The 25064-nt window shown below is 44.4% G+C and overlaps 2 protein-coding genes across 2 annotated transcripts in view; both read right to left on the reverse strand.

The window, feature by feature from the left end:
- Positions 1-2900: 2900 nt before the first annotated feature.
- SRP19 (signal recognition particle 19) lies at positions 2901-14808 on the reverse strand. The gene is made up of 5 exons (XM_062018521.1): positions 14736-14808; positions 13286-13361; positions 5892-5963; positions 4668-4779; positions 2901-3547 (listed from the first exon to the last, which is right to left on the reverse strand). The coding sequence occupies exons 1-5, from the start codon at positions 14774-14776 to the stop codon at positions 3414-3416; spliced, it is 435 nt and encodes a 144-aa protein (XP_061874505.1). The 5' UTR covers positions 14777-14808; the 3' UTR covers positions 2901-3413.
- Positions 14809-17737: 2929 nt separating this feature from the next.
- The window catches only part of APC (APC regulator of WNT signaling pathway), a 101034-nt gene continuing 93707 nt past the window's right edge, over positions 17738-25064 (reverse strand). Inside the window, exon 19 of the transcript XR_009820799.1 lies at positions 17738-17824. The gene's annotated coding sequence lies outside the window, so the exon portion shown is untranslated. The remainder of the gene's footprint in view (positions 17825-25064) is intronic.

Below are 25064 nucleotides of genomic sequence, written 5' to 3' on the forward strand. Positions count from 1 at the left end.
GCTCGGGCTCTGCAGTGAAGTGGTTGGGTCCCTCCCATGGCACACGGCCTCCTCCGGCCATAGTCACTGTCCCTGGCTTGGGGCCTTTAATGAAGTGAATCGCTGCCCCTGGTCTGGGGCCAGCTTTAGCAAAATGAGTCTCTGCCCCTGATACGGGGTCTTTAAAGAAATGAAAATAAATCTCAGCTTCACCAGTTCTCTCCATAGAATGCAGGAGAGTCTCTGCTCCAGCACACCTCCTCCTCCCTTTCAGCACTGACCTTGGAGTCTGCATGGTTGTTTCTCTCATTGTTCCTACTCCTTGTACCACCACTAGCCAGAAGAAGAAGAAAGGGCAGAAGAAGGAAAGAAGATGGAAGAAAATGGAGGAAGAAACCTCCCCTTCCGGCTTCTTAAAAAGTGATCATGGATCATGTCTAATTGGCTCAGCCCCAGACGTGGGTCTGGCTCAGAGATGGGGAGAGTTGCGAGCAACTACAGGAGCCATCTTTACAGCCCCTTTCCCCTTACCAGAAAAGGCTGTCATGTCAAACCATGACATAAAGACACCCATTATCACACAGCTTTTCCCTCAAATAAAAAAATTAATTTATGTTGCAGCTGCAACAACAGCTGCAGTACCTGTGTGTTCTTACAGCAGCCTCAGCCCTCCCGCTGGCCCCACAACAGCCTCTGCCTATCCTCCACAGCAACTATGGGACCATGGCGAGAGGGGAAGGCTGCTGAGGAAGCGAAAAACCTGCTGAAGAAGAAAAAACCTGCTGAAGAAGCAAAAAACCTGCTGAAGAAGCAAAAAACCTGCTGAAGAACCTGGCTTTCTAGCTTGACCCACTTGTTTTTAATCCTCTGGGGAGCCCAGTTTATTGAAAAACAGGAAATGAAAGTGTGGTTTATAAGCTTACCCCTGCCAGGAATGGGAGAGCTGTGTTTGTGATGCCTCACTTCAGAGCTAATGTTGCTCACACTACTTGCTCCATCTCCACAGAGAGAAACCAAAACAAAGTGCCAAACTCATATAGAGATGAGAGATAAAGCAGGCAATGGCTGGGGGAATCATCTGGGACCCCATCTCACTAAGGGTATTTAGCAGTCCCCAATTTGTTTACCAATCTGGAAAAAAAAAAAGAAGTTAGCTTTACCCCAAACACAGAGAGCTTTCCTTGTTAATTTGAGAATCAGTTTTATCCAAGTTACTCTTAGGAATCTTTTCCAGCCTTTAAGTCTTTATGCTTTAGCTTTACTATTTTGGGTTCTTTGATGGTGAAATTTTGGTAAGCAATGCTACTAAGATTCTTTCTCAACATACATACCGTAGCATGGGCAAGTTCATAGGATATTTAATTTCTGGCCTCTGTAAACAGATATCCTATGAGACTTAACCTCCATAGTTTTCAGCTGTCCATAGACCAAAGCTCTGAGCTGAGATACTGAGGTGTAACGTGATTGTGACTTGATTGGAATGATCTCCCTCCACTTAACATCAAGGAGCCAAGCTGTCTCATACCAGTTAATTTTCACAGAGCTTTCACCTCAAATAGTTTTGGAAAACCACTTGAGAAAAGCCAGGAATCACCTGAAGCTCACAATTTGTAGGCAGTGATGTCCCTTTTCTATCACAAGTTTATCTTCGACTCTCTCTTGCACACCTCACTTTGTGTTTTTCCCCACATTGCAGCTAATCTGTAGCACTTCCCTAACTCCAGAGCAGACGTAACTAACAACCTCTGGCCAAGTCCCTTTGTTTTCTGTAACAAAAATAACCTTTTTAGAGTACCTGTTCCTGCTGTTCCTACCACACAGCATTTCATCAACTCACTGAGATACCATTTAAAGAAATTTCTCAAAATTTGTGTTTTCAAGGCCTGCACTCCCAAGGTAGCTCACGTAAACTGTCAGATGAGTGGGAAAATATAAAAAAAGAGATGATGTTTGTATACGACCATGGCCAAGCACACACTTAGCACACGAGACTTCTAATTGTTTCTGTTTCAGAGAACCTTGTGCAGCACAGGCCTGAGGGGCTGCGCCAGGGCAGGTCTGGGCTGCAGAAGGGCTGCCCCAAAAGTGGCCTCAATGGGACATGCTGCCCCAGACAGGGCCTGGAGCAGTTCTACCTGCGGGGGCTCATAACTCACCACCTTATGAAAAAAGATGCAGTCAAGTGGAACAAGAAACACAAGAACATAAGAAAACTCCACAGACACACACCACAACTCAAGCAGGGTATACCACCAAGAATTTGGCTGAGTTTCATTACTTTAGAACAGCCCAGATGCATCTTGAATGTGGTTTATCCTTATGGCATTACCTTTTTCCCCATTTTAGAACATGCCAGGCAGGCAAACAGGACCAATCCTAGAAGGGAACACTGCCATCTCAAAAATTTACCACTGCTAACTTGCTCCCAGTAGTCACCTGTGACAGCACTCTGCTGGCTTTGCTCTCATACAGTAAGGATTAGAAAACACACAGGATTTTTGTTTTAAAAGTCAAAACAGGTACCACTGCATCTTTTGCACTCTCCTTGCACTAAACTATCTCTCATTTAACTTGCACAGTACATTTCTTAGTTACTTGGAAGAAACCCTGCCAGTGGATAGCTATTCTATCCCCAACCAACCTCTGTCCCCATCTGTGGGCTACATTTGAAAAAAAATCAATTCAGACATCCAAAACAGTATTTGACAGGCTACACTTCCTAAGCTCTCAAACAATAACCCGTAAGAGGGTAGTGCAATACCATGTACCGCACAAGACACAAAGGGAGATACTTTTTTCAAGTTATCCTAAAACTTCACAGTATTGTCCTTAAAATGCATGTCTGTGACTTCTTCAGAACACTGTGGAGGAGATATTCACACTTTTGGAACAAAAACATCCTATAGATTTACATATTTTTTTTTAAATTAACATGTGACCTTTATTAGTAGACGTGACAGTAGTGAAAGGTTATCAGCCAGGGAAGTTTACAGAGCCGCAGCTTCATTGCTTCATGTTTTCCTATTAGTGACAAACACCCTCCAGAATTAAGACAAGCACTTCACTAGCATAGATAAAAGGTTTACTAAGGCAATCAGTTTTCAGATATCTAGTCTGCATATTTACTTATCAAAAGCTGCATATTTCTCCTGGAAAGAGCAATTCTCTCTTCCCCACCTCCCGCCCCCCCCATGTTCTTCTTCCACCTGTGGAAGTGGATGCCAGCGTCAGGCTTGCAAGTTGTGTGTTAAGATGGGTTTATTGTGACACAGAGGTGAGGCAGCTACATGCATTCCAGCTCTGAGAAAAGCAGGCAGTTCATGTCAGCTTCACCTGGACGCTTCTTCCTTGTCTCTTTTTCTTCAAAGTTGCAGCAAGTCATGTATCCATCCACATTTGTCCTATGCGACACTATGATTATTCCTGATGCAAGTTCACTTCTTTTTCTTCCCTTTACCCTTCTTGCCTCCTTCTCCTTGTTGAAGGCTTTGATCGCTACCTCCCATCTTTTGGGTCCTCGTTTTCAGTTTGGGAATAGTTTCTGCAGCGTAAAGCATCACCGATTTACCTAAAAACATAGGAAGAGATGGATGCATGCCTGCTTTGTTAATAACATAATTTGCAAAGTTAGAAACTTCTGCCTCATTTGCATCTCTGTTAAACCAGATATAAAGCCCAGGGGTTCCTCTTCTACCCCCTGTGTAGCTGTAAGTTTGTGGAAAACTCTTCTCAACTTTTTTTTGGGTCCAATTTTTAAAGAAGTCCAGGACTGATGACCATCACAGCAGACCACAACAGCTACACAGCCTCACAATCTCCAGGGTATCTACATCCTTCCTGTTACTGTTTCCCTTCACCCCTTAACAGCCAAAAACACCTGGGACAGAAATGTCCAGGTAAAAGCTACAACTGTTTCTAGAAATGCACTGCTGTCTTTCAGCAAGCATTTGGCTTTAAATTGTCTCCTCTGACCAACAGCATTCTTACACTACCTTAGATTCAATGTTGTTCTTGCTCTTTCCTTAAGATATATTCTTCTTCAGGTATATATCTTCTCGCCTCTTACATGCTGATTAGTTTCCAGGAAAAATGAACAAGACTAAATTACTCATCATTCAAGATGAGCTGTTCCTGGTAATCAGCTAAGGGGAGATGCTCCGTTGCTAATGCACAAAAGTGGCCAGCAGAAAACTCAACTCAGCACGGTATTTTATCAACCTGGCATCCACACTGGTGCCCAGCTGGCATTTGCAACCTAAGAAAAAGTTTGAATTAAAAATAATTCTAAATAAAATTTGGAATAAAAATTAGCCATTTTTAACAGCAAATCCTCTCTTTCAACTGTCAACAAAACAGTAAACTGAAAATGAACAGCTAGCTGCTCTGTTCAATACAGCAATTACAGAATCATTTAGGTTGGAAAAGACCTTTGAGACCACCAAGCGCAACCATAAACCCCCTCCAATGCAAATGCCGAAGGAACAGTAGGATCAATGAGGACAGCACTTGAACTCTCCTCACTGCGCACGCCCCAACTTGCTTTGGTCGGCTGACAACAGGCAAAGAGATCTACTGTAAAGTTTTAAGGCTTATAATAGTGAAACTGATTAAACAAATAGGTAAGGTAAGAAAATAAGTCTTTCTGATTTATCAACAGATAAAGTGCCTAACCCAGGTACTGCACTCACGTGTTGGAAACTGAGGTAAACATGGGTTGCCATCATCTTGTTTGAGCTGGATTCGTACTCTGCCTCTGTACTGCACGTCTCTGTTCCACTCTCTAGGATACATCTTATTTTTCTGTCATACAAAAGGAGAAACTTCTTGTAAGAAGTACTGGAATATCTTTCTGCAATATGTCAGACTCTTCTTCTAAGTGACTGCAGCCTGGAATCCTGAACAAGTGTAAACCCTTACCAGTGCTGTCCCTGCTGCAGCAGCAGCCAGCACCACCCCACCACTCTATCAGCAGTGCTGCTGCAAGCAGCTACTGCTACTGCATAATACAGCAACAAGGACTGCTCTGCTTCCCTGCTAGGCTGGACTGCAGTGACACAGGTTTGTTTCATCTCCACCATCACAAACCCTTCTGGTCACCTACAGGCAGTAAGCCACATATCTGAGGCTCACTGCTTTGGGATATCAGAGCTTCCACTTTTTGATAAAATATTACATGTTTCTTATTGGCATTGGCTACCTCACAGGGCAGTAGGCACTAACAGGAATACACCTGACTCCTTCTCAAAAGTAAAGTGATTTTGTACTGGCTTTTGGCTACCAGTCACACTCTTCGATGAAGACTTAAATTACTCTTAGAAAATGCAACAGTATTTTAAATCAATAATTACTCAAAAAAAACCCAAATTGCAAAAACTCAGATGCATTCACAGTAACCAACTGTAAGTATTTGAAGAGCAACGAGGTATTGCAGTTAAAAATCCCACAGCTATCTGGCTACAATGTAACTCCAAACAACCATGAAGACTTCTAGCATCAGAACTGTATTCCTATAAAGCACTCATTCCAATAGGTAACCAGCTTTCACTAAAAATATGCCCTTTTACATATTTCATGTGCAGCTTGCAAAATTAGCTTTTATTCTGAAACACTTTTTAAGCATCCAGAACAGTGTGCTCAGAAGGATAGTTAAATAAAAGTAACCTTTTTATAAGTTTAAAAGTGGCATTGTCTCAGAGATCTGGGTTATTTCTGCCTTGCACATAGTTTTCCAACACTCCCTTCATTGTTACAGTTATTAGTCAAAACAAGCAAATGTTTAGGCTGATAACAAAAGCTTTTCAATTGTAATTTATTTGGTCTGTAAAAAAAGACATAATGAAAGAACAGAGACACATATCAAGTTTGGGAGGTTTGTTTATGGTCATTTTGTTTGGGTGGGGTTTTTTTGTTACCTCTAATAGCACATTGAATCCAACTGCTGCACATACATCCTGGATTTCTGTAGATGTAGGGTTTTCAACAGCCTGTTGGAACAATTTGTTACAACTAGTTACTTTTCAGTGATGAACCACCTAGAGCTTATTATGCCAAGCAGTTTCCCGACCATGTACTCTACAGCTAGAAAAGCAGATGAGGAAAGAGAAGGTAGTTCAAATAATGACAATTCTATGGCAGAAATCATCTCTGAATATTCTTACTGTCTAGGAGACATATATACACATATATAAATAAGAGATTAGACATCAGTAAGAGCAGAAACCCATGAGATAGGTACAATTAATTAAGACGGGAGCAAGTAAAAGAATTGCTTAGGAAGAGTAATTTAAATAATATTTATTGTGTTAAGGAAAAACAACCCAAAAGCCATGAATCAGCAACAGCAAGCTTATATCAAGGACGGAAGGAGAGAACACTAGAAACTTTATAGGTACATGACAGCAGATGCCTTCCATAGATAAGATCTTTGTCAACTTCCATGCTCAAGAAATATTTTAACTACTATCAAGAAAAAAACCTACCGACTCCAAGCAGTGAGGAAAGTGTTTCATATTCCCAGCACTGCTTTTGAAAAAATACTATAAAGGAGTAAGATAATTAAAAGCTATTTCTAGAAACATTAAAAGTAACAACTACTAAGAATCATGTGCATTTTATCTTTTGAGATAGGGCACAGAATATCGGCCTATATAGTCACAGAGCAAAAACCAGTTTTTGTGGTTTTGTCCAGCTGGGAACAAAAAGCCAAGAGGGTGCTCACTCACTCCTCCCCCTCCCGGTGGAGCAGGGAGGGGAACCAGAGAAAAAGGGGAAAAACCTGCGTAGGTTGAAATAAGAACAGTTTAACAGAACAACAATAAGAAGAAACAGGAAAACAGTTCAGGAAGAAACAGTTTTAACAGTAAATGAGGGGATATACAAAAGGAATGGTGTGTGCCACAGTTGCTCACCACCCAGGACCTGACAAAACAGCTCCCGCCCAGCAGCCAAACTTGCACTTCTGCAGCCCTGCCCCCAACTAGCTCCCTGCCTATATGTACTGGGCATGATGTCAGTATGGTATCAAATACCTGTTGGCCAGCCCGGGTCAGCTGCCCATGCTGTGTCCCTTCCTACTTCCTCATCAAAGTTAATTCTATCCTAGCCCAAACCAGGACATTCCACCCCTTATTCTATACCATCTACATCATGCCTAGTTTCACAATACACAACATCTAAACACCGCACTTCCTCTCCCTGAGAGAAAAAAAACAACCAATCAAAAACAACCAAATATGGGCACACACAGAGAAGTATGTCATTCCCTCACTTTAGAGGCCATCCCCCTAACATTCCCATTGAGTTCATTTAGTCCATAACTTCAGGTTTTATTTGTCATAAATCTTTCGCAGCAGGGCAGATGAGGGGGGAGTATGAGATAGGTCACAGGGTCAGGAGTCTGCAGCTGGTCTATTCAGTGTGTCTTATCTGTAAGTTGAAGGCACTGATCTTGAGGATGTAACTAGGCGCCATTCTGTATCTTGCTCGTCCAGATCTATCCTTCAGTGATCTGGGTGGTTCTTACTGTAGTGTCAGTGATATGGCATAGAGCAACTATGGTAATGATGACATATAACAGCAAAGTTATTTAACAACTAACATAATACAATTCAATTCATGGAATTCACAGGTTATTTTTACCCACAATCAAATTTCCTTGAGGTACACACTGAATTTCCCCATCCTTGTGCATCACCCACCAGGTGTACCCAGGTCCCTGAGCAAAAACAATCCCACGAATGGGTTTGCCTTTACCCAAGGTGGGACTCACCCAGACTGCTTTCCCTAACAGATCTTTTATTTGCACTACAGGGACTTTATCCCCTTCTAGAGTATGTAAAAGTTCCAATTGGGCAGGGCCAGCTCTGTTCACAGATCCTCTGGAGCTGACTAGCCAGGTGGCCTTTTCTAAATTTGTGTCCCAATGTTTGAATGTCCCACCCCCCATTGCTCTCAGTGTGGTCTTCAATAGTCCATTATGTCGTTCAGTTTTTCCCGAGGCTGGTGCATGATAGGGGATGTGATAAACCCATTTAATGCCATGCTCTTTGGCCCAGGCATCTATGAGGTTGTTCCTGAAGTGTGTCCCGTTGTCCGATTCAATTCTTTCTGGGGTGCCATGTCGCCAGAGGATTTTCTTTTCAAGGCCCTGGATGGTGCTCCGGGCAGTGGCATGAGACACAGGATACGTTTCAATGGTGGTCGCCTCCACCATTGTGAGCACATGGCGTTTGCCTTGGTGAGTCTGTGGCAGTGTGATGTAATCAATCTGCCAGGCCTCTCCGTATTTATATTTCTGCCATCATCCTCCATACCATATGGGCTTCCACCGCTTGGCTTGTCTGATTGTAGCACACATCTCACACTCATGGACAACCTGTGCAATGGCATCCAAGGTTAAATCCACCCCTCGATCACGAGCCCATTTATAGGTGGCATCTCTGCCTTGATGACCCGAGGTGTCATGGACCCAATGAACTAAAAATAACTCCCCCTTGTGATGCCAGTCCAGATCTATCTGAGCTGCTCCAATCTTTGCAGCCTTGTCCACTTGTTGGTTATGCAGATGTTCTTCTGTGGCCCTGTTCTTAGGTATATGGGCATCTACATGGCACATCTTCACAACTAGCTTCTCCAGCCGAGCAGCAATGTCTTGCCATATTGGGGCAGCCCAGATGGGTTTGCCCCGTCGTTGCCAGTTGTTTTGTCTCCATTGCTGTAACTACCCCCACACAGCATTTGCCGTCATCCATGAGTCAGTGTAGAGATAAAGCCTCGGCCAGTTTTCTCGTTCAGCAATGTCTAAAGCCAACTGGATGGCTTTTACCTCTGCAAACTGGCTAGATTCACCCTCTCCTTCTGCAGCTTCTGAAACTTTGCGTAGGGGGCTCCACACAGCCACCTTCCACCTCCGATGCTTCCCCACAAGACGACAGGACCCATCAATGAACAGGGCATACCGCTTCTCATCTTCTGGAAGTTCCTCATATGATGGGGCCTTTTCAGCACGGGTAGCCTCCTTTTCTGATGATATTTCACTGTCTTCACACTCTGGCCAGTTTGTGATCAATTCCAGAATTCCAGGGCAGCTAGAATTTCCTACACGAGCTCGTTGTGTGATCAGTGTGATCCACTTACTCCATGTAGCATCAGTTGCATGATGTGTGGAGGAGGCCCTCCCTTTGAACATCCAGCCCAGCACTGGCAGTCGGGGTGCTAGGAGAAGTTGCATTTCTGTGCCAGTCACTTCTGACACAGCTTGAACCCCTTCACATGCTGCCAGTATCTCCTTCTCGGTTGGAGTGTATTGGGCCTTGGATCCTCTGTATCCATGACTCCAGAATCCAAGGGATCAGCCTCGACCCTCCCCAGGTGCTCTCTGCCAAAGACTCCAAGTAGGGCCATTCTCCCCAGCTGCGGTGTAGAGCACATTTTTAACATCTGGTCCTGTCTTGACCGGCCCAAGCACCATCACATGAACAATCTCCTGTTTCATTTGTTCAAAACTTTGTTGCTGTTCAGGACCCCATTCAAAATCATTTTTCTTCCATGTTACATGGTAGAGAGGGCACACAATTATACTGTAATTTGGAATGTGCATTCTCCAAAAACCCACAACACCTAGGAAAGCTTGTGTTTCCTTTTTGCTAGTTGGGGGAGACATGGCTGCAATTTTGTTATCACATCTATGGGGATATGGCGACGTCCATCCTGCCATTTTATTCCTAAAAACTGGATCTCCTGCACAGGCCCTCTGACCTTACTTTGTTTAATGGCAAAACCAGCCTTCAGAAGAATTTGAATTATCTTCTTTCCCTTCTCAAGAACTTCCTCTGCTGAGTTGCCCCACACAATGTCATCAATGTATTGCAGGTGTTCTGGGGCCTCACCCTTCTCCAGCGTGGCCTGGATCAGTCCATGGCAGATGGTGGGGCTGTGTTTCCACCCCTGGGGCAGTCGATTCCAGGTATACTGAACCCCTCTCCAAGTGAAAGCGAACTGGGACCGGCACTCTACTGCCAAAGGAATTGAGAAGAATGCATTGGCAATATCAATGGTGGCATATCATTTGGCTGCCTTGGACTCCAGTTCATATTGGAGTTCCAGCACGTCCAGCACAGCTGCACTCAGCGGCGGCGTGACTTCATTCAGGCCACGATAGTCCACTGTCAGTCTCCACTCTCCACTAGACTTTCGCACTGGCCATATGGGACTGTTAAAGGGTGAGTGAGTTTTGCTGATCACCCCTTGGCTCTCCAGTTGGCGAATCAACTTATGAATGGGAATCACTGAATCTCTGCTGGTGTGATATTGCCACCGGTCCACTGTTGTGGTCGCAATTGGCACCTGTTGTTCTTTGACCATCAGCAACCCCACAAAAGAAGGGCCCTCTGAGAGGCCGGGCATGCTGGATAGTTGTTCAATTTCCTCTGTCTCCACTGCAGCCACACCAAAGGCCCACCGGTACCCTTTTGGGCCCTTAAAATACCCTCTCTTAAGGTAGTCTATGCCCAGGATACACGGAGCTTCTGGGCCTGTTACAATGGGGTGTTTGTGACACTCATCCTCAGTTAAACTCACTTCAGCTTCTAACAAGGTTAGCTGTTGAGATCCCCCTGTCACTCCAGAAATACAAACAGATTCTGTCCCTTTACAGCTTGATGGCATCAGAGTGCATTGTGCTCCAGTATCCACTAAAGCCTTGTACTCTTGTGGGTTTGATGTGCCAGGCCATCGGATCCACACTGTCCAATAAACTCGGTTGTCCCTCTCCTCCACCTGGCTGGAGGCAGGGCCTCCCTAGTACTGGCCATGGCAGTCATTGGATACTTTTTGTAGAAAAGAGCTAGAAGTCCCCCTCGAGGGGACTAGAATAGAGCTCAACCCTTCTATTCTGTCTAGGGAGTTGCTCACTGGAAACCGGAGCAGCATTTTTCCAGGAGAAATTGCTTCTTCTAATGTTTTTTCCCCGTAGCTGCCGTGCCCGTGCCCTTAAGGCCGAAGTAGGTTGCCCATGCCACTTGTTCATGTTCTCTCCTGGTCCTGCAGGTAAGATCACAAAGCACCTCGTGGTGTCTGCCCTCTATATTCCCTGTCTTGAACAGAGGGACATCTACTAATAGCTGAAGTATGGACTCAGGCAGGTGGAGTGCGGGACATATCTTCTTTGAATTGGTGGAACTTTTTTGACATTTTATCTACAGCCGAGACAACAGCCTGTAGGGAGGAAGACAGACTTTCTTCATATTGCCGAAGTTGAACACCCATTTCCCCCACTGTTTTCCCCTCGCCTTCTTTCCAGGAGATGACTGCCAATGAATTGGCATAAGATGACAGCGCACTTTGCAGAAATCTTTGCCACATAGATTGTGTGCACTGGACCTCATATGGGTCTGTTGGTAACTGCTCATTATAAATCATTTCCTGCACAGCTAACTCCCTCAGGTACTGGATACCTTTGTCCATTGTGGTCCGCTTGCCTGGGTGGCATATGGTGTCTTCTTTGAAGGGGTATCTTTCCTTCACACCTGACAAAAGTCTTCTCCAGAGGCTGAGGACTTCTGTCTTTCTTCCAATTGCCTTGTCAATGCCGCCATCCCTGGACAGAGAGCCCAGCTGCCTGGCTTCCCTGCCCTCCAAGTCCAACCTGTGGGCCCCATTCTTCCAGCACTGGAGCAGCCAGGCGACAAGGTGCTCGCTTGGGTGGCGGCTGTAATCTCTGGCTCCAACTCTTCCTCCCGTTCCTGTGATGACCCTGGTTCACCTTCATCCCTCACAAGGCGAACTGATTTTTTAATGTATTTCTTTTTCTGGACAGGAGCAACTGACACTGGCACAGGTTGATCCTCTGATTCAGAATCAGTGTCTGCTGTTGGAGTTAGGGCAGCAACAGCATCAGTTGTCTGTTTGAATAGCCACAGTTGTTGCTAGGGTGACATTTCTAATCTGTACAAGTAAAAAACTCTTCCAATAACTGTTCATATTCTTCTGTATGTCAATCCCTCCATAGCTGCCCAACCTCATAACAGTCTGAAAAACAAATTTTGCAACTCTACCCAAGAAAAACACCCTACCTAGAGGACAGAGCAATAAAACCACAATGGCTGGGACATCCCAAGTGTATTCTGAACTGTCAAAAGCTATTGCAGTTAACCTGAATGAGTAAGGGAGGATGGAGAAATGGAAAAATTATGTCCCTCCATTTTTCCCATGAACTGAGTGTCATTACTGTCACTACATTCTGAGAAGAAATGTCCAAGTTGCAGAAATGACAACCAAGTCATGTACCAAGCCTAGCTCCATACCCAGTGACACAACCGTACCATAAGCCAATAACAACCAGTATATCAGAATGAGTGCTTTCGTCCCTTTTCCAAAGGCAATAAACACTATCACAGAGAATACATAGTGCATATGAGAAATCATTAGCCAACACCATTTAAGCATATAAATCAACATTGTGATCAGCAACTTTTTAACTAATATCAGAAATGCACCCAAGAAAATTGTTTCAGCCCACTCTGTCTTATTTCAACCCCGCAGAACCCATGTTGGGCACCAAATAATGTCATGATTTTGTCCAGCTGAGCCACGAGGGTGCTCGCTCACTCCTCCCCCTCCCGGTGGAGCAGGGAGGGGAACCAGAGAAAAAGGGGAAAAAACCCACATAGGTTGAAACAAGAACAGTTTAACAGACAACAATAAGAAGAAACAAGTTCAGGAAAAAACAGTTTTAACAGTAAATGAGGGAATATACAAAAAGAATGGTGCGTGCCACAGCTGCTCACCACCCAGGACCCGACAGGACCACTCAGACCAGCAGCCGAACTCTCGCTTTTGTAGCCCCGCCCCCAACTAGCTCCCTGCATATATGTACTGGGCATGATGTCAGTATGGTATCAAATACCTGTTGGACAGCCTGGGCCAGCTGTCCATGCTGTGCCCCTTCCTACTTCCATCAAAGTTAACCCTATCCTAGCCCAAACCAGGACATCAGTCACTATCAAGTGTAACAAACTACTTAAGCAGGAGGTTGAGCACAGTAGGTTTCCTGTTCCTTCACTTGCTTTCCAAAGGTGCTACTCACATGAAAGAAGACTCTTAAACCCAGTGCTCTTCTACAAAACTGAAGGTCACCATGCTGACACCAGATGACCTTCAAATACACCAAAGTAATTTCCAGTTCTCAAGCTAAGTAGCTTGTCAGAGGGACAGGAAACATCAACATTTTTAAGACTCATTTTCCATCTCCACACACTACTGCATAGCAAAACAAAACACCATATTCCCCTACAACCCACAAAATTACTTTGTCTATAGGTATCCTTCTTCCTTCTGCTATTGTCTTCTTGTTATTCAAATATGCTGGATAAATGCAGATGAATCTAAAAAGAGGAAACAGTGAGTTTAAGTCAGTAATATCGACTCCCTGATTATTTATGCAATATTTTCCTTTTAAAAACAAAAAAATAAGTCTCACTGCTACAACACAAAAGTTCTCACAGCAGCTTAGAACAACCATTTATTTTCCCCAGACCAATTGGTAAGATGCTGCAAAACACCATTCTGAGTCACCCTGGACATTGTGTGACCATGTCGCTGAGATGTTCCTTGCATGACACCATGACTAGGGGCAGAATGTGTACAAATGACAATGTTACCTAGTTTGAGGAAAAAAAGAAGACTGAAAGAGAACATATTGTAGCACACTAATTGCCATGTTCTTGATACAAGTAAGAAGGGGTTAGTTGTTTGGGGTTTTTTTATGGGTTTGCTGCATTTTTACCCCTATTCACACACAGAACAGCTCAGATTTGGGCAAGTCTCTGAAAAACTATGCCTAGAAACATCTTAAGATTTTTCAGCTGGTTTAAACCTGTCAAACTCATAGAAGGGATGAGAGTGACAGTATCTCAACCCCTTTTTTATTAGCCAATAAAAAAAGCCCAACTAGCTGAGGCCTGCAAGGAAAGGCTGAAGAATGATCACATTTGAATGAGGAGCTATTGCAACATTAAGAAAATGGGGAGACAGAAAGTAACCAAATAATCTGAAACAGGCTAACTTCAGTTAAACAAGGATGACAGATCCCTACCGCATCCCAGGAAAAGCTTCTTGCTGCCTGTAGTAGTAACCTCAGCCATTTTAACTCTCCCTGCTCTTCTCCTCCTAAACGCCTTTTCACTGGCATTTCTCCCTATTAAATACAGTCCCCGTTACGGGCCAGCCAGTACTTCTGTGTAAGTGGTAGAGCTCAACAGAGGCAATTTTCAGCCTCGTTACTGACGTTCACACCATCGCCATACACTGACCACCTTCTCTTCGTCAGTTTACCGTCTCCGAGCTTTAAACGAAACCACACGCTAGACGCAGGACGGGACGGCCTCAGGCAACCCAGAAGCAGAAATCGCCGTGCCTGAGCCTGCCGCTTCACCCTCTGCGTCGCGAGGCGGTTCCCCCGCGGCCCCAGCAGGACCGCAGCCCCCGCTGCCCCGAGCCCTGGCGGCGGGCGATGCCGAGCCGCATGGGACCGTGAACCCGAACTCGGGCCCCGCTCTCCGCCGCCGGGGGCCCGGCACGCCAGACCCAGCCCACCCCGCACCTTCCGCCACCGGCTCCCGCAGCGCTTCCGCGCGCGGAAACACTGCCACGGCTGCAGGTCCGACCCTCCCACACGGCCCGGGCCACCCCCCGCACCGCCAGCTGCCTCTCGGGACGGCGAGTGGCTGCCTCCAGCACTAGGGCACAATCTCCTTTACCTTTCTTTATCGGCTGGAGACGCGGCGGCAGCAGCAGCCATACTACCGCAGCAGCAGCAGCAGCACCAGCACCACCCCCTCCTCCCCCCCAACCCCCCAGCAGTCTTATATATTGCTCAGGAAGTCCCGCCCCCGCGCTCCGAGTCCTGGATACCCATTGGTCCCCAGTCCTGTCTTTAAACGGCATCACCCCATGAGGAGGCGCTACGTCCCATCCATCGAGCTCTTGAGCGCGCTACCCCCGCGCGTGCGCTCTGTCGCGGAGCCCGAGTCTGAGGGACAGCCGAGGGGTTGCCTGGGGGTGCAAACTACGCCGTTGCCTGTTAATAACCACGTGACCCGGGCGCAGCCCCGGCGCCGTGTCCGTCACGCCGAGTGCCGGCCCGGCGCAGCCCTGTGGAGAGAGGTGGCGCGGGCCAGGCTGTCCGCCCTCGCGGCCCGTCGCGCCTGTGAAGGAAGCTCCGCTGCCACCGTGGCTGTGAGAGAGCGGCAGCGACAATACGTGCCGTGAACGGACCACAAGTGCTAGTAAAGGATGAGCCTGGGGGTGGCGGTCACTGGCTCCAAGTCAGTCTTGGGGCCAGTAACTCGCTGTGTGCTCTAGGGGTCAGTACTGGGTCCGATCCTGTTTAACAACTTAAATGAGCTGGACGATGAGGCAGTGCACCCTCAGTGACTTTGCAGATGACAGTGTCCACCAAGTCATAAAATCACTCCCCCTCCCAAAGTGGACATGAGAGAGAAAGAAACAAACGGCTTGTGAGTTAAGGATGGCAGATCACTCAGCAATTAGTATCACGGGCAAAAGAGACTCAGGGAGAAAAAGGTTTGATTTATTAAAGAAACAATAAGAGCAGGGAGATGAGAAGTAAAACCGTCTTAAAACCACCTCCCCCAACCCCTCCGTCTTCCCAGGACTCTCCTTCCTTCCCCGCAGGGGATGGGGGTTGCGGTCAGTTCATTACAGATGGACTTTGCCGCTGCTGCTTCTCAGGGGGAGGCCTCCTCACTCTTCCCACTGCTACACTGTGGGGTCCCTCCCACGGGAGACAGTGGCTCACGAACTTCTCCGGTGTGGGGCCTTCCCATGGGCTGCAGCTCCTCACATACTGCTCCAGCATGGGCCCTCCCATGGGGGCAGTTCCTGCCAGGAACTTGCTCCAGGATGAGCTTCCCACAGAGCCACAGCCTCCTTCAGGCATCCACCTGCTCCGATGTGGGGTTCTCCACAGGCTGCGAGGGGGTCTCTGCTTCCCGGTGGCCCTCCACGGACTGCAGGGGCACAGCTGCCTCACCACAGGTCACAGGGGAGTCTCTCTTTCAGAGCCTAAGCACCCTCCTCCCCCTCCTTCTCCACTGACCTTGGTGCCTGTGGAGATGTTTTCACATTCTCCGTCCCTGTTGCTGCTGCAGTTTTACAACTTCTTCTCAAATATGTTATTCACAGAGGCGTTACCTCCATCACTAATTGGCCAGGCCTGGGTCAGGTGCAGGGTCCAGCTTAGAACTGACTGGCCTTGACCCTATGAGCTTTAGGGGAAGCTTCTGACAACTCTTTGTTTAAATAAGCCACCCCTGTAGCTCCCCATGCTACCAAAAACCTGGCCCAGGCAAAAACACTACAACACCAAACTGGGACGAGGGGCAGATACACAAGAGGGTCGTGCTGCCATCCAGAGGGACCTAGATAGGCTGGAGAAATGGACCCACAAGAACCTCACAAAGTTCAACAATGGGAAGTATGAAGTCCTGTACTTTGGAAGGAACAACTCCAGGCACCAGCACAGGCTGGGGGCTGCCCGTCTGTAAAGCGGCTTTGCAGAAAATGCCCTGGGTATCCAGGTCCATACCAAGTTGAAAACAAGCCAGCAACATGTCCTCGTGCAAAGAGGCTGAATGGTGTCCTGAGCAGCACTAGACAAAGTACTGCCAGCAGGTCAAGGAAGGTGATCTTTTGCCTCTACTCACTACTAGTGAAGCCAGAGCAGTAGTGCTGGGTCTGGTTCAGTGCTCTCCAGTGCAAGAGGCATGGACATGGTGGAGAGAGTCCAATAAAGGGCCATCAAGAGGATGAAGGGAGTAGAACAGCTCTCCCATGAGAAAAGGCTGAGAAGGCTGTTCAGCCTGGAGAAGAGCAGGTTCAAGAGGATCTCATCAATGTATACATGTTCTTGAAAAGGGCATTGCCAAAAAAATGGAGCCAGGCTCTTTTCTGTAGTGCTGAGGCAGGACCAGAGGCAGTGAGGACACCCTGAAACACAGGAGGTTCCCCCTGAACATCAGGAAACACTTTCATTGTGAAGGTGACTGAGCATAGGCACAAGTTGTCCAGAGAGATGCTGGTTTCCGTCCTTGGAGACGGTAGCCATCTGGACATGGCTACCCAGCTCTAGGTGACCTCCCCTTGAGCAGGGAGTTGGACCAGATGCCATTGAGAGGTCAATGCAAGCCTCAACCATTTGCTCACTCTGTGAATTTCACAAGGCACTGTTATACTCACCAGTTCAATTTCATGCAGCAGCTATGTACCAGGACAAAGAACTGAAGATACTTAGTCAATATTTATCTATATCCTTGTTTATTTTTCTTCTCCATCTCCCTGTGTCCTACAGAAAATGCAAACAGTTCAGCTGTATGGCCTCAGCAGTAGTGGCTTTCAAAAATATGACTGCTGCTGTGTGGTAGCAAGTAGGTGATTTGGCAGCACCTTGCAAATATGACTCAACAAGCTCCTCAGCTGAAAAAAAAAGTCACATAAGCAAGGTGTGTCAAGTTATGAAGGCCGTTTTTGATGCAACAGTTGTTCAGTGTTAAAAAATGGTTTTTGGAAGGTCATCTCACGATTACCATCAAGCTGGCTGATACAGAGTTCAGTGTACCTCTCTAAGAAGTGATCTGTTCCAAATTATGACTTAAGCCATTTTTTGTTGCTTAACAAAAAAAAATGTTCTCATCTTGCTAATGCTCGCTTGGTAATGGATTTCTTCTGTTGTTCTTCCTTTGGACAGTGTTTTTCTTTTAAATCCCAACTGCATGCACACACTTGTGTCGATATTAAATGACTTCCTTGCAATCCATGCTTCGCCACCCTCCAAAAAAAAAAGAAAAAAAAAAGTGGTAAGAACTGCCATTACCTGGGAAGTCATTCTGTCGTGAAGGTTCTTAGTGCTTAAATCTGCGCATCAGCCACAGTGGCAGCAGCTTTTTCTGTGAGTTATCGTCACCTGCCTCCAGCAAGACGGAGGCAGGCTGCAGGGGAGGGAAGGGAGGTAGGCCGGTCCATGGCCCTCATAGCCTCGGGCTACAAGCGTTTTTGTCTGTGTGCTCATTCCATGGCAATCAGAACCCACAGTGCTGTGATTGTGCTTCCCAAACACCAGGCTGTGGTCTTTCTATCTCTATGTAAGCAGGGAGAGGTCTTAAAGCTAAGAAAGGCTTCAAGAACCATTTACACGACTTAATTCTCTGTGACTGTATGTACAATGTGAACAAAGTGAACAACTGTGGACAGGCTAGATCTTATGATACTCTTCATTTCTCTGTGTGGCTGTGCAGTAGTATCAGGATATCTCTATGATCTGACCATTGCATGAAACATGGTCATCGATAAACCACATTACAAGTCCAGCTTACTGTCATTCAGTTTTGTCAAATCACATGCATAGGCCTTTCCTTCTGGGATGCATAGGCTTGACCACACCAAAAAGGGTATGAACACAAATCTCCCTCTGAAGGACACTGCTCTAGTAGAGTTTAGATTGATGAACAATCTGATACGTTTCAGGAAAATTGCTAAGAAATATTTATTTGATATTACCACAACTTCATATACAATTAAATAAATGTGCTAAAACCTCATCCAAATTTACTTCTTCGCGCATTTTTTTCCCCTTTAGATTCCAGCAGCATTTTTGGTTTCTCAGTTACAGTTTCTCAGTTAATCAGTGAAGCAATTTCTGGTGCCTAGTGGGCTGCCATTGGGCATCACCTTGGGAAGTGCTCCTCTGACATGACTCTGAAGAAGCCGTTGAACACAGCTGCAGTTTGTGAGTGGCACAGCAGCATCGCTGTGTATAAAGATTGCTCTCAGTCAGTCCACTTAATTCAGGACACCGAGAAAGACTTTGTGTATTTGGTTAACATTGGCATATTTGACAGCTGTGTACTTTTTTTCCCGCCTTTGATTTCTTACAGCTTTTCAATGCCAACACATGAGATTAGCGGTTTCTCTTTTAAAACCATAGCTAAACTACTGTAACAGAACAAAAGCTACAGATTTGTAGGCAATGACCAAAATCCTTTTCCACATCTTTTTCAGATGAAAAAATAATTTCAACATTGTTGGAAATGAAGCTGGAAGTAGAGTTACAGATTGAATGGCATGGCATACATGGCTGACCACAACAGGGGACGCTTGTCATCTTTTCTGTAGATGCTATTATTACATACCAATCTTTCTTAATGGTGCTAGAATTCACAATATCTTGAAACTAGCATGTCTAAAATGAAGCGCTGGGTACAGACATGTCAATTTAATCCCCATCATCACTGTGGACTGACTTCATTGAGTGTACAGCATCTGGTCACTGCATTTGTTCTAGTGCCATAAGAAGTACTTTTCAAATTTGAATTCTGCATATTTCTAGCCTGAGGAATTCAGAGGCAGAAGTAGGTCACAAAGCAGACAAGCTCAGGCATGTTGTAGCTGAATGCACTTCCCGGATCTCTGCTGTTCCTGACCTCAGAAATGGAATAATGAAAACATCAAAATCTGACAGCTTTTAAACACTTTAAAGCAGTGTGAAGAGAAGGCATAATGGTTGGGTGAGGAGAGGACTCATGTACATCTGCTGAAAAATTACAGGACCGGGAATAATGCTTTTGTTTAGTAGCAGGGATACCTGTCTCTGAAAGCTGCATGTAACTTGTGTGTTGCGGTTACTCCATCTGCCACAGATGCAGTAGAAGGGGAGTGGCAGGGAATGAGTGCTGCACTACAAAAACAGCAAGCAGAGAATTCGCTCACTGCACAGTCAGCAGCCGGTCAGGTGTCCTCAGGAACACAGCAAAAACCTCCCCACAAATAGAACAAGCTGGCAACATGAGCCCTGTACCAGTGTGAAACAGAAAACCAAAGCAGTTGTGATTCAGGCAGGTGCATATCACCTAGGATATATGCAAGCGCCCTAACTAGAAGTCTGAGCTCAAGAAAATGTAGATGTGGTTTGAGGCAAAAGAGTTCCTCACTGTTTTACTGGAAGTGTCATGTAAGGTGCCAGCTTATTCAGACCTAGCTTACATGTTCAGCTCTGATGTTACACTGCCTAGTCTAAACATACTAGAAATGTCTGTGTAATAATTGCACTATTGAAGCCATTCGGGAGGAGATATATTTTCATCGAGATTGGTGGAATAGCTATGTGGTGGAATGCAGAAGAAAGAAAGGGGATGTACAGTGAAAACCTGGTTGGGTCAATAGACGTTGAAGGAAGGGGGCAAGCTGAGAAGCATTCTCTGGACAGCCTTTGAAAGCAGGAATTCCAATACATTTTAAAATAAAATACAGGGCCTGGGGAAAATAAAACAAAAACCTGTTCAAAATGGAACCATATTTTGTGAAATATGATTCTTCAGGTGGAAGTAACAGATAGACATGAGCCAAGTCTGTCTAACAGAGAACATTCAACAGCATGAAGAAGAAAGAAAATAATGCTGTCCTTCATTTAGTTTCATAAAACTAGTATTTACTTAGCATGAAATTTCAACATATGAAATTAACCATATGGCACTTTTTAAAAGACTGCATATAGCATTTCCCCAAAATAAATGGTTATTCTAAATCTGTAAACTACCCCAGTTCCTTCAACCTTAACAATTCATAATCCTCTCTTCTACATGTTTTTTCTGGAACAGCACTACCTCATGTCTGTCCTACAGAGACAGCAAGTACACAATATTCTATACTCAGTAGGAGCATCACTTTTGTTCATCTCTGTGGTAGCGGCCTACAGAAAAAAATCTCAATAGCCTTTTCAAGGCATGTGGGATATTTTAAGGCCACACTAGGCTTACTTGTTTCAATTTCTGTAAGTGTTGCACCACAAGAGCAGCTGACAATCACAAGGTGGCTTTGAAATCACCATCCTGACTTGTTACCCCTTCAGAGCTAAAAGCCTTTTGGATTATGTCCCATACACCCAAGCCTTGACTTATAAGAATTAATTCAGAAAGCCCAACAGACAATATATACAGTATTCCACTGAGTTACAGGGGATACTCTATCCAAATCCCAATTTAGCTGGCAACAAGAGGACTGGCAAAGTGGAAACAGAAAAATAGGATTTCTACCCATCTCTCATTCCTTCATATTTCCAAAGACTACATCTGTTAAGCATAGGCCTCAGTTTTGCACCCAGTCCTTTGGCCTTCTCTTTTAGAACAGCTGACAGCTGTGTAAAGTCACAGCTGCGTGCAGTCAATTTGTAAGATCAAAAGGACCCATCAATCACCTGCACCTGACACAGTACTACAGGATTTGCACTGAACTCATAGCTTTCACTTAAGCTAGGGGATTTCTATTTGTAAGTTTCAAGTGACTTAAACCACTTGAAAATGTCAAATAATTAATTATGCTTGTTCAGCTGCTCAGTTAGTGTAAGAAAAAAAAAAAGATGTCAACTCCCTTTCATCACACAATGGAAAAATAACAACAATGATGAAACAGTAACAGACTAAACAAGAAGATAACAGAAGATTAAAAAATGGGATTTTTGTCACCATTAATATTATAGCTTCATTTTAGCTAGTTTCACTCTAAATGTGTGCCATCACAGACGTTACCAATAATCTAGGTAAGATGCACAAGCAAATCTGAACTCTGTGTTATGGTGTACCCAAATTGTCTTTTCCCCCCTGCCCCATGTCTTTTGTACAGAGGATTGTCAGAAAAAGGCACAAAATTAGGCATAATCTACCTTCATTTGTGTTAAATATAATCACTCAAAACTTCCTTGTTTTTGTCATCCCTGCTGACTTTAAACTGCAGATGATAGTAGTAATGCTTTTTCTTTATTCTGAATAAAATTATATTATTAGCAAGGCATTTTCTGCATATAAATCAAGACTTAGGTGCATCTCTCTCTAGAACACTTCAAAAATAAGGTACCAGCTAATCAGTCCTGAAATTATAATTAATCTTCTCAACTACAAACCAGAGTGCTATGAGTATTAGAAAAGGGTCTTAGTAACTCAGCAACAGTGCCTTTTTAATGTTTATTTTAAATGTCTGTAGCTAAAGTGAATGCGAGAGTGTAAAACACGCATGTACATATATATGCTTTTGTGTGTGTTGGGAATTAATCAATCTAGGTCCCTTTATTGTCTAATCAGGGACTAAAGAATGCATTCATTATGGAAAAAGAGACTTTGGAATTAACAATCTCTGCTGTGCCTACAAGTCCTAATGAAATAAGCCTTCTTGTGAGCCTCACGTAAGTAACGGAGAGACTACAGAATCACACTGGGTTGGAACTAGATTTTGTTCTGTGAAGTTTGTTCTAAAACATAAAGTGGAAGAAAACAGAGAGCTCTACTGGTGAACTATGTGTCTGAGCTGCTTTTTTCCCTGCTTCTTACCAACCTGAAATGTCAGCACCACCAGAGTGAAACTCCATGTTTTAGAAAGTTTGCTCTGATATCCTCAACCATTGTAAACTCCATTGTAAAATGAAATTGTATTTCTGATATAGCAAACAGACACCTAACTCTCAGTAGTAGCCAAGAAAACAATTCCACTCTGACAAGGTGCAATCAGGAGGAAATTTTATATAATATTGCAAGTAATAAATAAATTATGCATAGCAAGACTAAGTTCAGAGTAAGGACACTGTGAAACCAAATACATTAGAAAGAAGTACAGAGTTAGGAGATAAACAGTAATGCATCTCAGGCAGAAGCAAGCAACAAAACTAAAGGAGATATAATTGTGGGCTGAGTTTGTTTAAGAGAAACAACATTTATCAGGAAAATGTGTCTGATCTCAAAGGATGACATTTTAATTACTTGCAGAGAACCAGCACAGGCTTTATGCATGCTAAATCCCACCAAAAAGTAGGGCATTACAGATACCGTTTGCATGTATGGCTTGAGGTCTGGGCAGAAGTGCGTTTACTGGGTGAAAAAGCTCCCTCTATGTCTTCCCAACATCCTAATTGCAATTACACAGCCACTCAAGCAAACAACAAAATCTGAATAATCTCTTGGAATCTTGAAGTGGCAAAAATTTATAAAAGCAGAAGCATGAAACTGTGTCGAAACTTCCTAAGAAAGGTAATTTGCAAAACGATGCTAGGGAGGCATTAATTACCCAGTCTTAGAGTAAGTAAACAGCACATCTGGTAAACTGAAAGTTGACAGCAGAAAACCTGTTAATTAAATACATACTTGTTAGTCATCTTGACACCTACATTAATTACTGTTGTCAACTCTTAAGCTCTTCTGCACCACACCAAATTCCTTTGCACTTCCAATATAAAACCAAACACAACACCTAACCAGTTAACTTACTGTTCTGACTAAAAACTCAGCCTTAACTAGGTAGCATTCTCTAAAAACACATCTACAGATACAATGTTATTCTGCATATAGGAAACTATGGGGCAGGAATTGTATGTCTGCATGTGATTTGAAACGAAAAGTGTGGGCATCTCTTCCGGTTTAATGTAAAAGTGCAAAGGAGACCTCAGCTGTGGAACCAAGGAGTGAAGACATTTTGGTAATAAGAAGGCCCTTGAAGTTTTAACCACTTCATGCTTCGTATTAACTGGCACTTCACTTCTGATTTGCACCTTCATCCAAATCACGCATGTCATCAAGAACAAAGCTATCAAGACAGGTGGGTGCGACTTGGCAAGGCATTGCAGTGGTTACATGAAGCTACATTTAGGTGGAAGCCTACACAGGATTGTTGGTGGCACTCTTACAGCTGTTCATAGTATTTCATGAAAGCTAGATGAGGAAAGATAGTTTGGTAGGCACCTAGTAACAAGAAAATAGAAGAGCTTGTAAGAGTCCACCTAAACATTTTCCATATCATCCCTGCATGTAGTACTGTCTTCATGAGGGAAGGGAGACGTTCTCTCCCTCTTCAAAGACTTCAAAGACTTCCAGAAAACAGCCATTCGTACTGGAAGGATATGCTGTATTGAATTTAATATTGCAAATTTAAAAACTGTCACCTAGAAGTTTACATGTGGTAGAAAAATTAGTTCTTTGGTTATTTTTGATGACAAAATATTTATTTTCCACAAACTATGGATTGATGTGATACTCCTGAAGTTAGCTGTCTGAATTTCGAGGACAAAGGACCTATCTGAATGTAATGTATTTAAATGAAAAGTGCTAAGGCCTGCTAGGCAGAAGTCAAGAGTGAGTAGGAGTAAAAAAGAGTGGCTAGGAGTAAACAAAATCCCCATTTAGTTTGCCTTTGCTGTCTCAAAAAGGACAAAGAAAAGGTCTAAAACTTGGCATGCCGACTTAAAATTGCCTGTAACAGTTTGATCCAACTCATCAGCCACCCACACAGGAAGCTATCCCAACCTCTTCCTAACAGCTCTTGCTGCCCATTACCTTTCTGCTGGCTCAGGCAGCACTTATTCAACTCTGCCTTGAGCAGATTCAGCACACAAAACACAGTGCTGAGCCTACTCCCCGCCACCAGTTCTGTGAAGTAAAAAACAACCTAGTCCACTGAAAGGCCAGAGGAGAGCTATGAGTATGGAACGGACAAGACTTCTTTCAAAAGCAAGTGCTGTTTCTTTGACTCTAGAAATAATATGTATCTTTCCTTAAGAACACTGAAGAAGCTAATACACTGTTGTCTTCTTGGCAACCTGTTTCTCTTAAGGGGGACAGGGGGGACAGAGAGCTAGGAAATGCTCCAAAGCAACCATCAAATGAATTCAGCTGCCAGATTATCAGACAAATGTTTTGCAGTTTCATGGTCTATTGGTATACTTTTGAAATAAAACCTAATTAATTTGTGTACAAAATGTTCTCTCTCCCATGCAGCTATGGCAATTTACTGGGGACGACATGAAAGTAGATCTAAGGCCAAGAGTCTCCAAAGTTGTCCCTTTTCTCCCCTGCCACCCCTTTATATCCAAGGCAAAGCAATTAACTTCCCAAAGCCACCAAAGATACTGTGTTGAAGAACATGGTGCCTAGTGAAGTTTACAGCATGAACTATACTTGTATTCTGCAGCTAAATCCTGCTTGAAACAATATTCCAGTCTCATCAGGAAATCCTCATAAAACTTCAAATTTTTAAGC

The sequence above is a fragment of the Colius striatus genome, chromosome Z (assembly GCF_028858725.1).
Source record: "Colius striatus isolate bColStr4 chromosome Z, bColStr4.1.hap1, whole genome shotgun sequence".
NCBI classification, from domain to species: Eukaryota; Metazoa; Chordata; class Aves; order Coliiformes; family Coliidae; genus Colius; species Colius striatus.